The 17,194-nt window shown below is 31.4% G+C and overlaps 1 protein-coding gene across 2 annotated transcripts in view; it reads left to right on the top strand.

Annotated features, from left to right (window-relative positions):
• The first annotated feature begins 2,255 nt into the window (after nucleotides 1-2,255).
• Nucleotides 2,256-17,194, top strand: part of Gas8 (Growth arrest specific protein 8) — a 30,496-nt gene continuing 15,557 nt past the window's right edge. Inside the window, exons 1-7 of one of the 2 annotated variants that reach the window (XM_076472320.1) lie at nucleotides 2,256-2,469; nucleotides 8,141-8,242; nucleotides 8,811-9,008; nucleotides 9,643-9,849; nucleotides 14,989-15,249; nucleotides 15,492-15,659; nucleotides 16,797-16,883. In XM_076472320.1, the coding sequence (XP_076328435.1) occupies nucleotides 2,467-2,469; nucleotides 8,141-8,242; nucleotides 8,811-9,008; nucleotides 9,643-9,849; nucleotides 14,989-15,249; nucleotides 15,492-15,659; nucleotides 16,797-16,883 (1,026 nt within the window). In that variant the 5' untranslated portion in view covers nucleotides 2,256-2,466. Of the gene's footprint in view, nucleotides 2,508-8,140; nucleotides 8,243-8,810; nucleotides 9,009-9,642; nucleotides 9,850-14,988; nucleotides 15,250-15,491; nucleotides 15,660-16,796; nucleotides 16,884-17,194 lie in introns of both variants that reach the window. The other variant, XM_076472321.1, reaches the window with a different exon arrangement.

Below are 17,194 nucleotides of genomic sequence, written 5' to 3'. Positions count from 1 at the left end.
GACTTGACATGTTGAAGATTAGCTGATTGATGTCAGGGACGTTCGGCACTAAAATAAAAATACTGTAGGATTCATCCATGGTTAAGTATAAAATCAGCTACCTGTTTATACTCGGTCACGACTTTAACAAGGTTAGTTGGTAATCCTGTGGTCTTGGAATGAATTCTGTGGGCGGAATTTCGTCGAAGTTGTTGTTTACAGAAAATGTTGAATTTCAGCAGGAGTTATAGACAAAATGAACGTTCTTAATAAATACCGAGTGAAAGCCACTGGAACTTTTGGTAGGAGAGCATTGAACGTTGATATTTGCATTCCATTATTTACATAGATAAGCGTGGTCCTGGAGTGTTGAAGGCTGCAGTAATATACCTTCTCGGCGAAGGATTCTTGTTTTTTTTGGGATTAACTGAGACGTTAAGTTTAAACTGTTAGATGAAGGCAACAATCTGACGAGGAGATAAATCCAACGGTAATCTGTCAAGATTTACCGGGGGTACTGATGATCTTGGTGTAGAAGGAAGCTTGTGGGATGAAGGCAATAGGGCATTGATGAATTCATACGTCTGAACACTTCATTGACGTTGAAAGTAAGTGATGCTCAGATTTATACTGTACAGTATATAAATGCGCATGCGCATTATATAGGCTTGCAGAAAGATCTAGAATAAGCGAGTGACTCAAATTCGTGGAGATCATTCTAGAAAATTTTAGAAACATGTCAGCCATAATAAAAAGGACCTAAGAACTTATACGGATATAAATATAGCCGTATAATAGTGAATCATTCGGTTCTAATTGAATCATCTCTCGCATATTATAAACTGCACTATAGTAAATCCAGTACTGATTGAAGCCGCACTGTTCAAGGTATTGCTGTATATTATGTTTCCTACCAGTAAGGATATAAATATTGTTTAAAAGTTTCAGCTATTTAGCTTCAATGTTACAATATGGAAAGATATGGCGCAGAAAGTTGTTAACATTGCTTTGTCCTAGTTGTTTTGTTTTGTTCTTCACAGTAGATTAAGCCTATTCTCTGCAAGAGGATATTGCAGAAGTATATAAAACTTGGTTTGATAGGATTAGCATTGTAATATCCTTTGCTAGCTGAGTTGGCATTGTTGACTAGAAAAATGAGCGAGTTTACTTTGATTTCAGACGCGCTTTCTTTAGTCAGTTTTACTGGGAGATCTTAGAGTTAAGACACACTTCAAGGTCATGTTATTTTAGTTCTACGTATATTAATCCTGAAGGTAAAAAAAAAATCTGTTGAGCTAAACACACTCTAGTAAAACAGGTTGTATTTCCGCCTGCACAAGTACTCAAATTCTTTTTCTGTCTGTTTGTCATAATAAAGAATAAAATGAAGTCCATATTCACAAACAGGAACATAACTAATGTCACTAAAATTAACACATTGAAATCATATGTATGGTCTGTTCTCTTATATGGCTGTGAGAGCTGGACACTGAACAAAGATACAGAGAAGAGATTAGAAGCTGCTGAAATGTGGTTCCTTAGAAGGATGCTAAAATATCATGGACTGAAAGAAAAACAAATGTGGAAGTCATGGAACTGGCAGGATACAAAAGGTCCCTCATGAAAACTATAAGAAAGAGATAAATGGAATTTCTAGGACACATCTGTAGGAAGAATGGGATAGAGAAACAGATGCTATGTGGAAAAATAGAAGGGAGGAAAAGCAGAGGGTGTCAAAGAACTAAATATATCGACAGCCTCAATAACTATGTCACCAAGAACTCAATGAGCAACATCGAGTTGATAAGGAGGATTGACAACAGAGAAGTCTGGCATGCCATGGTCGTCGATGTCTGCCGCAGATTTGACACATGGAGAAGAAGAAGTCATAATAAAGAGTTTGTTAATCTAACCTCTTTTGCTCACTCATTATCTTACACTTAAAAAAACTCAACCAAGTCACCAAAGACAGACGCTAACCTTATGTCTTTATCAAATCTGTTATTATTAACAGGATTACTTATCTGATTATTGTTGGGACATCAGTTTTATCCGAAAATATCGCACAGGAGAATCTCATTTTACAATTTTTTAAACAAAATTTTTATAAGTATTTAACCCTTAGTCTCGGTACGAATATCTTGGTGAAATTATTTGACTTCCTTTATTTTGACTTATTGTTATTAGTGGAAGACAAAAATAAGAAACACTAGAGCCCTATCTTCATCAAGGTTTGTTATTATTGTTATTATCTTGATTTTCCAGAGTCAATGCGTTCACCAGAGGACAGTTCTCCATAGTAACGATTGGCGTACTAACAACAGAATAAATTAGTTAACATGTTTGAAAATATAACTCGCTCTCGTATTATGAAAGGTTTAATTTAAATACTTTACCGATTGGTAGTGTTAATTAATTACAAGTGGCTTAATTTTTGTTAAAGTTATTAGACACTCATATTCAGGTTGTTGAAAAACTACATACACAATGGTTAGTGATGAAATTAGTTCAACGCAGCATGGGCTCTGGTACAAGTACTTGTAGATCTCTAATTTAGTCGCATGGCTTCGTAACAGTACTAGTAGCGTTACTGCTGTTACCATGCATTCCGGTAACATTACAGACTAATATTAAATAATAACCCTAACAGTTACGAAAGTGTGAAACCAAAATAAGTAATAAAAATTTATCAGTTTTGAGTTTGATGGCAGATTTCATTCTTTCTCTTAACAATTCTTTCTGGTACTTTGTTTGAAATAACGTTTAATGTGTTAGGTTTAACGTTTTATACATTTGAATATTCATAAAAAATAAAGTGATTTACCAAGCAGGAAAATTAAGTTTTGGCTATTCAAACAAAACCATTTATTGAATTTTTACATATTCACAAAAATTTGATAAAAGCATATTTATTGCCCAAATTTTGAGCTCTGTTGTGTTTTTGGTCTTCTAGTTTCAAAAGCATAACAAATTATAATCAGAAGAAGAAAAAGTTTAACTTCATTTGATTATGTTAGTTTTTGTGGTATCTGTGTGATGTTTACTGTATTTGTTTATTTTTATAAGTTGAGGTAGGCTGGAACTTTTTCAGATAATGGAAAATATTAATATTGTACACTTTTTTTCAGATCTTAACAGGTTATAATATAGTATTCTTAGAAGTAATTTATTATAATAATCTGTGATTGTTCATATCTTGTTTAATTAATCTTTGACTAAAGTACTTAAGGAGCAGTAAGATCCTCTACAGGTTATGATGATTTTTACAGGAAGACAAAATGTTATTTTATGCTCAAAAGTTAATAACAGTTCTTAAGTTACAATGCAACAGATTTTAAGCAGACAGAATATAGGATTTACTATAAAGCTTTGTAGTTATTAATTAAGATTTAAAGAAATTATTGTGTGTGATAATATTAATCAATTACAAGGGAAATTACAATTTTTACTTTGCTTAGAGCCATATATTTGTCAGATAGATTATTTAACCTTAAAATGTTACTCACCAAGAGGTTTTCCCACCTTTGAGGTAAAAATATATTGTAAATTAAATCAGCTGCCCAGTGCAGTGTGAATATGTGATTGTGTAATCAGGTGAAGGACAGCCAGAAAATGTTGACAGGCTAAGGAAGTTATTATTATAACGTTCTATCATTTGATAAAAGTAATGTTCATGTACCAGTGTGAATTAATTTGTTTTTCCAATAATGATTGCTACAGGTTATGTTAATTTCATAAACAAATTTAAAAGAGAAATTCCAAGACTAATTGTATATTTAACTCACAAATAAACTTACTTGAAGAATTTCCTTAATCATTAGTAACAAACATGCTAATTAACTCACTGTTTAACTTATTAAGTGAATTACAAAGTGGAAATAATCAACTGATTGGTGTTGATCTCATTCACTAATTAACTCACTGTTTCTCTTATTTATGTTGTACTGTTATTTCTACATACGTCACAAAACCTCTAGATTGTTAACACTTCTAGATATTTTATTGTATATCCTCTAACAAAGAATTATTGAACTTAAAATATTACAAATATAGCCTATAACACTATTCTGGTTAAGAATTTAACACACAGGATACCTAAAAAAGTTGTAATATTTTCAAATAAGACCCAAAATGCGAGTGCTTTTGAATAGTTGACTATTCTTTAAAAGAATAATCAACTATTCAAAAGCCTACAATGCTATATCATTTTACATTATTGTCAGTTTAAAGTAAAATGAAAGTATACAGTAATGGGTGACATTAGTGTCATCTATCTGGTATGTAATTTTATATACCTCTGAAGTTTTAGTGCATTAGTGTGAGGCTTAATCCACAGTGAGGGAAGATTTTTTAATGTCTTGATGCATTGCATTGTTTTCACTTTTAGAAAGCCTTTAGTAGGTTTCTAACAAAAGCTTGAATAGTGAGTTAGATGCATATGGAACACATGGAGAAGGTAAGAAGTGGATAAAACTTTGGTTTGGTGGTAGAGGTAATGAATGATAATAAGTGATATAATAGGAATACCATCTAGAAATTAGGGTATTTTGTTAGTGTACATTTAAGTTGGTTTTTTATGCTTTGGTTAGTGATTTGTATGAACTAAATCGCTTTCTGTAAGCTAGCTCTTTATTAGATTCTTAAACAAACATGATAAATTATTGAAAATCCTGAACATTTGTACTGGGAGTTATAATGATGGAAAAACATAATATAAATTGAAAAGCAAAATGTTAACATAGTATTGAGTGTTTATTTTAGTTTTACTAATAATACAATATTTAACACTAGTTTAGGGCTTAAGCATTTCTAGTTTGTTAGGTGTGATAGGTGCACAGAATGTGTTTGTTTTGGGAACTTTTAAGGAAGCTGGTAATGAGGATGTTCAATTAAGTTATAGCATTTGCAGGTTGGAGGCTATCCTAATTAAGGGTGAAGAAATAACAGCAGCTCTTCAAGAGAAGCTTAATCTTTTATATGCAAGGGAGGAATCAGCTAAGATTAACTGTGACATTCAGGAAGTTAGGAAGGGTAGTTTTAGGGTTAAATATAATGAACTTAATTTAAAGATACTATTCTATTGACCAACAGTTTTCAGCTCTTGGCTTATGCAGATGAAGAAGTATTGGGGGGAAGGATATAGATTATGCACTTAAAGAGATTATAGTTTACTCTTTGACAAGAGTTTTGGATAGAATAGTCTGTGAGTAAGTAGGGAGAAAAGAGTTAGATTATGGTACCCTGTGTTGCAGGTGGAAGATATAACTGACAGTGTAAGAGATATAATGAAGGGGACTAGCAACAATGCAGTTTTTTTTGTGCACCTAGGGGCTAATGTTACAGGGAAGAGTAAGTCAGAGGAGCCGAGTAATGAGGACAAGGGGTTTGTAAAACATTTGAAGATAAAGGCCATAAATTAATTGTGTCAGGAATACTACCAAGAATTACTTCTGGAGATGGAATTTTGAGCATGAAACTAGTGCTAAATGTTAGGCTTAAATTATTATGTAAGAAGGTTAGCTGATTGCACTTGTGGGTGGAGGGAATGTTTTGGTATGGATGATTTACACTTAAATAGTGAAGGGTCTGGCATGTTTGCAAGAGCTGTTAACTCAGCTGTAAGGGAATTTTTAAACTAGTACTAGTTAGTGGTAAGGGGAAAGATAAAGTAAATGAAACAAAATTGAGATGAAGAGAAAAGTTCAGTATAGGAAATCAGTATAAAAGTAGTTATAAGTATAGGCTTAATTGTTACTATTGTAAAATAAATAAAATAGCTAACTTCAGGGCACTGTCAGGAAAATAATATTTTGATATAATGGGAATAACTGAAACACAGTTAAATGTAGGTGATTTTGATGACAGAAATTTTTTTGAAATACATGGTTATAAGTTGTTTAATAGAGATAGAGTAGTAACAAGAAGGGGAGAAGTGGCTCTATATGTAAAGTGTGAGTTACATCCCATTGAAGTTAAGTATATTAAGGAGATTGAATCTATTTGGGTTTCTGTTAGTGAATGTCAAGGGAAAAGCTTCTAGTAGGAATTTGTTACAGACAATCAGATAAAACTGATGAAATTAATGAGAAACTTTACAGTGAGATTAAGATGTCAGTTATAATTATGGGTGATTTTAATTTCAGACATATTGATTTGGAAATGCTAGAGTTAAACCATGAGGAAGAAAGGTATTTGGAATTGTTCAAGATAGATTTTTTCACCAATTATTCAAGAAATCTACTAGAATCAATACTATTTTAGATTTATAGTTAACTTCTAATATAGAAATGGTTGAGATGGTGATATTTCGATTTCAAATTTCAAAAAATTAGATTTGAAGGGGTGCAGCAAGATTTATTATTGTAAGTTGGGAAGTTGAGTTATTTGGACACACTGGGCAAATATGGGAAAATTTTAAAGATAGAATTTTAAATATTCTAAAGAATTATACATATTCCTTACAAAAGAAAAGGATAACTGTAAGTAAACAACCAGGTTGGCTCACAAAGGGTATAAGAGATAAAATTAAAGAAAAGCATCACAGGTTTGAGAAATTTAAATTGACTGGTATTATAAAAGATCAAAAAGGTGGTCAAACAGGAAATTAGGACATCCTAAGGATGTACGTAAAAAAAGTGTCTGGAAACATAAGCATTAACAGTAAGGATTTTTAAAGTACATTAGCAGTAAACAAAATGTTAGAATGGAGATAGGGCCCTTGAGAGATGATAAAGAAAAGTTTGTATCTGATGATTATGAAATGGCTAGGTTATTAAATTCTTCTTTTTCTTTCAGTTTCTACTTACAAAGACTTAAGTAGTATTACTCATCTTGAACAATTGATGGATGAAACAAAGTTGAACAAGACAATTGCATAAGTTCTGAGCTTGTTATGATAAAACTGGGAAGTTTAAAGAATGATAAAGCTTTTGGGCCAGATAATATTTCCCCAAGGGTTGGATCTATGAGCCACTTGCCACAATTTTTTCTAAGTTTTTGAATATTGGACAAGTACCGACAGACTGGAAATTAACTGGTGTCAATCCTATCTTCAAGGGTGGTAATAGAAGCTGTTCCAGTAATTATAGGTTTGTTAGTGTTACATCAGTTGTGGGAAAAGCTTTGGACAGTCTGATAAAAAATACTTTGCAAAGTAACTTGACAAAGTTCAGAATTTCATTGGATAGTTGACATGGTTTCATTAAGGGAAAATCTTGTCTTACAAATATTTTAAAATGCTTCAGAAATGAGGGTGTGGATGTAGATTTAGTGTATCCAGATTTTCGAAAAGCACTTAACAAAGTGCAACATAAAAGGCTTGTAAAGAAACATGTCCATAAGTATGGGGGATAAGTTAACTAAAGGAATAGAAGAGTGGCTTGGTGGAAGAAAGCAGAAGGTTGTCATAAAGGAAGTTCAATAAAACTGGATTAATGTTGTAACTGGTGTAACTCAGGACTCAGTTTTTGGACCTTTGGTCTTTTTGATTTACATTATTGACATAGATGAAGGAATAATCAATAAATTACTTACTTTTGCTGATGATATAAAGGTCTTGGTTGTTGCTAACTGTGAAGAGGATGCTGCTGCTTCACAAAAAGATTTAGATCATTTAGTGAGCAGTGATCATGCTACATTTTATGTATTATATTCAATCTTGGGGTCCTTACATTAAGAAAGGCATTGAATTGTTGGAAGGGGTTCAGAGGAGGATCACCAAAATGACATTTTAGATGGAGGGGTTTTCATTCTAAAAATTGTTTTCTCTTAAGAAAAGAAGAGTTACAGGGGATGTTGTTAAAGCACTTAAGATTTTCAAAGGAATTTATAATTAACATAAACATTTTTCATAATTAACAATGAGATTTATAGAACTAGGGAACACAAATACAGATTAGACAAGGTACAAGTTCTGTTCAGCTGATATAATTTTATTTTTCAAAAAGAGCATTTGGCCTATGGAATAGGTTGTCTTCAGATGTTGTGGAGGCAGTACATTTGAGTGAGTTTAAGAGAAAACCTGATAGATATATGAATGAAAAGAGCTGGCTTTAGATTATTTTGATAAACTACCAGTTTAGCAGTATTTCTTTTTAAAATGAGTTTAGTAAGTTCAGTTAGCTTAATTGTATTATTTATGGAGATTTTTTTATTTTTTCAGCCCCCAAAAAAGAAGAAAGGAGGTAAAAAGAGTGGAAAGAAAGGAGGTAAAGGGGCTGCTATCATTGATGGAGTAGCTTTATCTGATATGTCAAAAGAACAGGTAAAAATCAACTAACCTCTTACTAGCTTTAGAAAACTTCAGCTATTTCTGAATTATTCTTCTGTTAAATTTTTTTTATTAAGTAATATTGACATACTTTTAACAGTTAGGCTTCAATTAATATACTTGTTAGAAATATAAAAGTATGAATTAAAAATAGTTACAAATTTTTAATTGATAACCTTTGAATTAATTACAATTTTTGTCTAATAAAGATGTTTCTAAATGTTCTTTTAGAAACATAGAGGGCCAGATGATTTCACAGAAGCTGTAAAGAATCAAAAAGGAAGAGTGTTTTAATTTTGATGTTTGTTTATCTGGTTTCATAATTACTTTTTAAAATCATTTCTGTGCAAAAGGTGCAAACTGAATGTTTTTGTTTTGAATCTTACGTTACTTTCAAACATAACAGTAACATTTACAATTTCTTCAAAGAAACTCTAAAAAATTATATTTTTAGAGTTTAAAATAAAAAATTCTGAATATATTTAGCTTATTGTATTTTATTTGTAAAACAATTTAGTCATTTTACAGAGCATATTTGTGTACAATTTGTAAATACCTGCAGATTGAAGAACATGTAATGAGACTTCGAGAAGAACTGGACAGAGAAAGAGAAGAAAGGAATTTTTTTCAACTTGAGAGAGATAAGATTCACACATTCTGGGAGATAACAACACACCAGCTTGAAGAGAAGCAAGCAGAATTACGTGTTAAACAGAGAGAACTAGAGGAGGCTGAAGAGAGACATCAAGTGGAAATAAAGGTTAACTCAGTCATAGATTATGTAACTTATAGTATCTCTTATGTGTTATTGATCTACAGCATTTTAAACACTTTCTTAATTACATAACTTCTACTGTGTGTTTTGTGTTATGGATCGACAGCATTATAAACACTTTCCTAATTACATAACTTCTACTGTGTGTTTTGTGTTATAGATCTACAACATTATAAACACTTTCTTAATTACATAACTTCTACTGTGTGTTTTGTGTTATAGATCTACAGCATTATAAACACTTTCTTAATTACATAACTTCTACTGTGTGTTTTGTGTTATAGATCTACAACATTATAAACACTTTCTTAATTACATAACTTCTACTGTGTGTTTTGTGTTATAGATCTACAACATTATAAACACTTTCTTAATTACATAACTTCTACTGTGTGTTTTGTGTTATAGATCTACAGCATTATAAACACTTTCTTAATTACATAACTTCTACTGTGTGTTTTGTGTTATAGATCTACAGCATTATAAACACTTTCTTAATTACATAACTTCTACTGTGTGTTTTGTGTTTTTGATGTAACTTTCTTGGTTACATAAGTTTTATTGTGTCCCTATATTTGGTCATAAATCTAAATATTGTAAATGTATTTTTTACATGTAGGTTTATAAAGAGAAGGTAAAGCACCTTATGTATGAACATCAACAAAACCTTGTTCAACAGCTGTCAGACAATTCAACCTTGACCAGATTAAAGGATGAACAACACAGAGAAGAAGAAAATGTGTTGAAAAGAGACAAAAGAGACCTCAAAACTGAGTTGAGAGAACAAGGGCTCTCTTATGAAAATTTAATCAAAAATCTAAAATTGGTATGTCAAACACAAGAGAAATGATTAATATGCAAGTTAAATGTTGCAGACCTACTTTTATTTGTTTAATAGAAAGGACTTTTCATGTGTAAATTATTGCGAAGTTCCTAAGGTAATAACCTGAGACAAGAACAATCATATTCTATGCTGTTTGGTTAAACTATTATAGAATTTATCAGTAAACAATTAATATCTATGCTGAAACTTTGTAGAATGGACAGCAACTGCCTGTTGTAGAGACACAAGTGTAGAGGACAACATTTCAAAAGTCTTCCACCTTTCATCTTCAAGTCAGTGTGTGTGCAGGTGTTATCAGTCTTTTATTGTGTTCTGGTGGATTATCACTGTTTCTGATTGGAGGAGAGATTTCCTGTAGATTCAACCAATGGCAGCCACAGGTTACTCACCTCTAATCCAGAATCTTTGTTTAGTGAAGGTTTAATAGTGTTAATATAAAATGATTCTTTGATTTTTTTTGTCTTCCAGAATTTGTCTGTGTCAATAACTCTAGTTTTCTCCAAGTTTAGTCTGTGTCCAGTTGACGTGGCGTGCTCTGCAATGGCTGAATTTTGTGTTTTCATGAGTCTTGTATTATCCTAAACTTCTATATTAAATGTTATACAGCCAACCTAGAAAACAACAAGAAGAAACAAGTTCAAAAATTCAACAGACTGATCAAGATGGATAACCTATAAACCTAGTTCACAATTACAGTTCGAGAGCACTAAGTGCTACAGAAAATAAGATCCTTAACCTAGGTCTAAACTTCGCCATCCAACCTAGCATAGCTTCAACTGTTGACATAGCTGCAACCTTAAAATCTGCAGTACAAAGCCTCCTGAACCCTATGACTGAACAATTCTGACATTGAACTTACACCATCCTCAGGAAGGCCAAGAAACCAAAGCCAAACATTACTAAACATGAATGCAGCACAATGAACCATCTAAAACGAGACAACATCAAGATTCTACAAGCAGACAAAGGAAACAGAATAGTCATCCTAGATATCAATTATTATGACACAGGAATAAAAGAGTTACTAGACAAACACCAATATAAAAAGATCACCAGTGATCCTACAGAAAAGATAGAGAGACTCATCAATAGAACACTGAACAAACTAAAGAAACAAGGCTTAATTAACGAAAAAGTAATCAAATACTTAAGATCCAAGGAAAATTTCCTTCCTCAGTTTTACGGACTACCTAAGGTACACAAACCTAATATACCTCTAAGGCCTATCGTCAGTGCTCAAAACTTTCCTTGCCATCAACTGGCTACTTTCCTAGTACCTATCTTATCTCCACTACGAGAAAACACTGAACATCACATTCCAAACTCAACAGATTTCATAGGACAACTCAGAAAGCTATACATCAAATCCCAGGATATTATGGTCAGTTTTGATGTCACAGATTTATTTACCAATGTCCCAACCTCAGAAACCCTTCACATCACCAGACAATGACTGCTGAATGACAACTCCCTACCACACAGAACAGATATGAAAATAGATGCCATAATGGAACTAACAAACATTTGCCTACAATCAACCTATTTCCAATACAACTAGAATTTTACAAACAAACAGATGGTCTAGCCATGGGATCACCACTCTCTTCAATCCTAGCAGACATTTTCATGGAAGACTTTGAACTATGAGCCCTTTCATCCACACCAATAAAACCAAGTTTCTACAGATGTTATGTCGACAACACCTTCGTTATGTGACCCCATGGTCATGAAAACTTACCAACCTTCTTAGAACATCTTAATTCCATAGACAGAAGAATCTACTTTACTATGGAAATAGAGGAACAAAACAGTCTATCGTTTCTTGATATATACTCATCAGCAAACAAGCAAGACAAATAACAACAACTGTATACAGAAAACCCACTCACACAGACAGATACCTAAACTTCCAATCCTATCATCCAACCTCGATAAAATATGGTAGAATCCAATGCTTAAACAGGAGAGCAGAAAAAATTGGCGATAAGACATCCATCGAAGCAGAACACCAAAAGATCGTAGAGAGTTATTAACAGAATGGTTACACCTCTTCCTTCATCAAAAACACCTTGAAAAAGACAATGACAGAAGGAAAAGATCAGAGAGTTATCACAACTACCATCATTTACCTACCTTACCTACAACATTTCAGTGAAACACTCAAATGCATAGTCAAAAAATTCAACATAGAAGTCCAGTGGAAATCCTACAGTATCATAAGGTCCATTCTGGTAAAAAACAAACAGCGACCTACCAAAGAAAATCTCAAAAACGTCATATATGAAATTACTTGTTCCTTCAACGATACATACATTGGAGAAATGGGAAAACTTGTGACAAGAATAAAAAACATAAATATAGTACAAGGCTCATGAAAACACAAAATTCAGCCATTGCAGAGCATGAAACGTTAACTGGATACAGAATAAACTGGGAGAAAACTGGAATCACCAACACAGACAAATTCTGGAAGACAAGAAAAATCAAAGAATCATTTTATATCAACACTATTAAACCTCCAGATTAGAGGTGAGTAACCTGTGGCTGCCATTGGTTGAATATACAGGAAATCTCTCCTCCAGTCATAACATGTACTCCACAATCCACCAAAACACTATAAAAGACCGACAATACCTGCACACACACTAACTTGAAGATGAAAGGCAAAAGACTTTCAAAACATTGCCCTTTACACATGGGTCTCCACAACAGGCAGTTGCCATTCATTCTACAATGTTTCAAGATGAATGCTCTGCCTAAACAATCTATCAAAGAATTATCTATACTGTTTGGTTAAACTATTATAGAATTTATTAGCAAACAATCATTATGTATGCTGTTTGGTTTATCTGTTATAGAATTTATTAGTAACAATCATTATGTAAGCAGTTTGGTTAAACTGTTATAGAATTTAGTAGTAAACAATCATTGTCTCTGCTGTTTTGTTAAACTATTATAGAACGTATTTTGTAAAAAATCATTATGTTTGCTGTTTGGTTATCCTATTGTGGAATCTATTATAACAATCATTATGTAAGCTGTTTGGTTAAACTGTTATAGGACTTATTTGCAAACAATCATTATGTATACTGTTTTGTTAATCTGTTATAGAATTTATTAGAAAACATTATCTCTGCTGTTAGGTTAAACTGTTATAGAATTTAGTAGTAAACAATCGTAATCTTTACTGTTTGGTTAAACTATTATAGAACATAATAGTAAACAATCATTTTGTAAGGATTTTGGTCAAACTATTATATAATTTATTTGTACCAATGATTATCTATGTTTTTTGGTTAAATTCTTACAGAATTTATTATTAACAATCATGTATGCTGTTTGGTTTAATTACTAAACAATTTATTAGTAACAGTCTTTATGTATGCTGTTTGATTAAACTATTTTAGAATTTATTAATAACATTCATTATGTATGCTGTTTGGTTAAACTATTATAGAATTTATCAGTAGCAATCATTATGTATTCTCTTTGGTTAAACTATTATAGAATTTATTAGTAAACAATGGTTATCGATACTGTTTGGTTAAACTATTATAGAATTTATAAGTAATGAATCATTATATATGCTGTTTTGGTAAACTATTATAGAATTTATTTGTAACACTTATTAGGTATGCTGTTTGATTGAAATATTATAGAATTTATTAGTAACAATCATTATGTCTGCAGTTTGGTTAAACTTTTATAGAATTATCTCTACAAGTGGGTTTTCTCGTCATCACAGATTCTTATAGAATTTATTAGTAAACAATCATTATGTGTGCTGTTTGGTTAAGCTGTTATAATAAATATTAGTAAACAATCATTATGTATGCTGTTTTGGTAAACTGTTATAGAATTTATTAATAACATTCATTATGTATGCTGTTTGGTTAAACTGTTTTAGAATTTATTAGTTAGAATCATGATGTATGCTGTTTGTTTAAACTATTATAGAATTTATTAGTAAACAGTCATTATCTCTGCTGTTTGGTTAAAGTGTTATAGAATTTATTAGTAAATAATCATTATGTATGCTGTTTGGTTAAACTATCAAAGAATTTATTAGTGAACAGTCATTGTCTGTGCTATTTGTTAAACTATTAAAGAACTTATTAGTAAATAGTTATTATCTGTGCTATTTGTTACACTATTATAGAATTTGCCCTTTTATTATGTTGCTCATCTCAAAAATATTAGTTTTCAACTGTATTTATCTCGCACCATGTAATTTTTAATACCTTGCATCTCATTTGATAAGGTAATGTGCCTGAGTGTGTATTTACTATAGTTCTGACTAATAACTACTTTAGATCTGGATATTTCCTGACTAGCTTATTCTGAATTCTTGATGATCCAGCCTTTGTGTTGTCAGATTTATCTTGCTTACCAATTAATATTTTCTGTATTCACATGAAATCATTATTCTATTATTTTCAGTATTCTTTATCATTTTAGGAATGATATGTTAATTGTTTTTCTTATGATAAAGGAGCTTGTGTATTGTGTTTCTTTAAGACAGGTAAGATTTGGAGATAATTTTACACTGTATGAAATCTTTATATTACACTTATCATTTACTTTCCTCACCTATGCTCCATAGCAAATAGCAGGGCTTTGTCAACTTGGTACACAATTGGTAATTGGGATGTGACACAAAATGGTCTGAAGCTTATGTTAACATTATAGTCTTTTCTTTCTTTGTAAGAAAGTAATGTTACAATATTTGTTTCCATACTAAGGAACTAATAGAATTTGACAATGAAGAATTTTAGGGGTTAAAATGAGGCATGAAAGTATACAATGGTTTTGTTTTTCCATAAGACTTGAGACTTTTCTTTCATATGTTTAAAAGACATTTCTGAGTCATGAATAAAGTTTTCTTTATTAATATTCTTATATATTTTTAAACAAGCTTGAGGTTAAAGATAATTTGGATGTTTATATTTTTGTTTTAAATGTTTAAAGAAATCTCTTAGTCTTTTAAAGGAATATATATCTTGGATTTTTTCAATTTTGTATGGATAGAAGAGGTTGAGTTATTTACAGAATCAACATATTTCTTGGATGCTTGAATTTTATCCCTTATTTATAAAAAATTGATTGGTTTCTTATTATTAGAAACAAGCAGAGAAAATAAGTAACTTGAGACATGAATTTGAATCCAAGTCGAAGGAGATTGAACATAAATATGAGAAGAAAATGAAAGCCCTAAAAGATGAATTAGAACTTTGCCGTAAATCTGAAATTCATGATATAGAAGAGAGAAAAAATCAACAAATCAATAACTTGATGAAGAACCATGACAAAGCTTTCAGTGATATTAAGAATTACTACAATGACATCACCCTGAACAACCTTGCCCTAATCAATACTTTAAAGGTAACATCAATATTTGTAATGCAGTTGATATTAGATTAAATTCAGCAGACATACATAATTGTAGAAACTCAAAAATAATTTCTCATTATTTGATAGCCACAAACCATACATTTTTGTTATATATTTTTCTGGAAATGGTCTTATGTTTAAGTGTGTATTTTTTAATAATCAAAGATTTTATTGTTGTTAACAGAAAATGTTTTCTATTTCATATTTTTTTCAAAATACATAATAAAACAAAGGAGCAACTTGAAAACATGAAGAAGAAAGAAGAAAGATTAGAAAGGCAAATGCAAGAGATAACCACTGAAAATCGTAGATTGTCAGAACCTCTTCAGAGAGCTAAAGAGGAAGTGCAAGAATTGAAGCGACAGTTAGTATCATATGAGAAAGACAAAGCATCCTTAGCAGTAAGTATCATATGAGAAAGACAAAGCATCCTTAGCAGTAAGTATCATAGTAGAATACAGTTGCATTCACAGGTCTCAGTGTCAAAATTATAATCTGGAGATGAAAAGTGATACTTCTGACTACTTACTGATTGTTGTTAAAAGTTAATTAAAAGTGTTCAAATAAGTACTTTTCAAATCATTTTATAAAAAACTCTACACATTCAGGAAAAACTTGTTTGAAATTCTTCCTCTTTTTTTTCTGGTGCTTCTACCCCTTGAATTTCTTTTCCCGGCTTGGGCATATTGGAAGTAGGGCAGGGGTGTTTTCCTGGAGGTGTTATACAGGCCATTCCCTACACTAAGAACTGGACTACTCCTGTTTTGTAACCAGTCTTGGGATGCAGGTCTGAGATGATTCATCTGTGCACATGTTGCCATAGCCACATAAACTTGCTACTTCTCTGATCAATTTTACATTATTCCCTCCCTTGCAACACATTACTGCTCTAACACTTGTATTAGATGAGTATCCTTGCTGTATTTTGCCCATTTGCCCACCTTGGAAGTAATTTGGCCTCTGAGTTTTCACTTTTTAAGAATATTGTAACAGAAAAGGAAAACTCGGTTATTTATATGTGCTGGTTTCTTCACCATATTTTTAATGTAAGAGTTTAGCTGCTGAGAGGTTAGTGTTTATGAAGTTAACACTTTCCTCAGCTCAAAATGTATTTCAGATAGATACTGACCTCCATAATTACTGCCCCTTCTTACACACTTGTCAAAATTCATTACAAACTGCTGCAAACTTACACACTTGTTAGAACTGATTATCAACTGCTTTAAACTTACACACATTTCAAAATTCATTATAAAATGCTGTAAACTCACACTTGTCAAAATTCAATATCAAATGTTGTACATTTAATTCAGTTGTTTGGCTCCTAAACCAAGAATTGAGAGCTAGTTGAATTGTTTACAGAGCTAAGTTTGAGAAATTAGTATTATTGAAAGTAACAGGGTAAAAATACATCTGATGTACAAGTTATCAATGATATCATGTTTTACAGCTATTTTTAAAATACTTTCTCTTTTTGTCCAGATTAATTATAAAGCTATGCACAGCTGTAAACATTGTCTCCTTTCTAACATGTTCAGAATACCAAAACTCGCCTTAGAAAGGTGAATGAAGATTTTAAAGAATCAATGTGGGAGAAAGAAGTGCTTGAACAAAGATTTAGAAAGGTAATAAATTATTATATGTTTTAAATTACACAATAAATAAATCAAAATGTAAATATTTTATAATGCAATTAAACATATGGTATTTCTCTTAAAATATACATCTGTTTTTAATGTCCCTTCTGTTTGGCCACTTTCTAGTCAGCATTAGCCCTAACTTAACCTTGCATTTCCAGATAAATGATATAAACAGGTTTCTTGAAAGTTACAAGTAATCACAAGAGATGGTCTTTCTTTAACTTGATAACATCATATGCTAAAATATTCTTTAACCCTAAATAATGTTTTCTATTAGTTTTGTTTAATAAAATTTA

The sequence above is a fragment of the Tachypleus tridentatus genome, chromosome 12 (genome assembly GCF_004210375.1).
Source record: "Tachypleus tridentatus isolate NWPU-2018 chromosome 12, ASM421037v1, whole genome shotgun sequence".
Classification (NCBI taxonomy): domain Eukaryota; kingdom Metazoa; phylum Arthropoda; class Merostomata; order Xiphosura; family Limulidae; genus Tachypleus; species Tachypleus tridentatus.
Note: the sequence above shows the minus strand (reverse complement) of the source record. Positions and strands in the feature narration are given on the sequence as shown.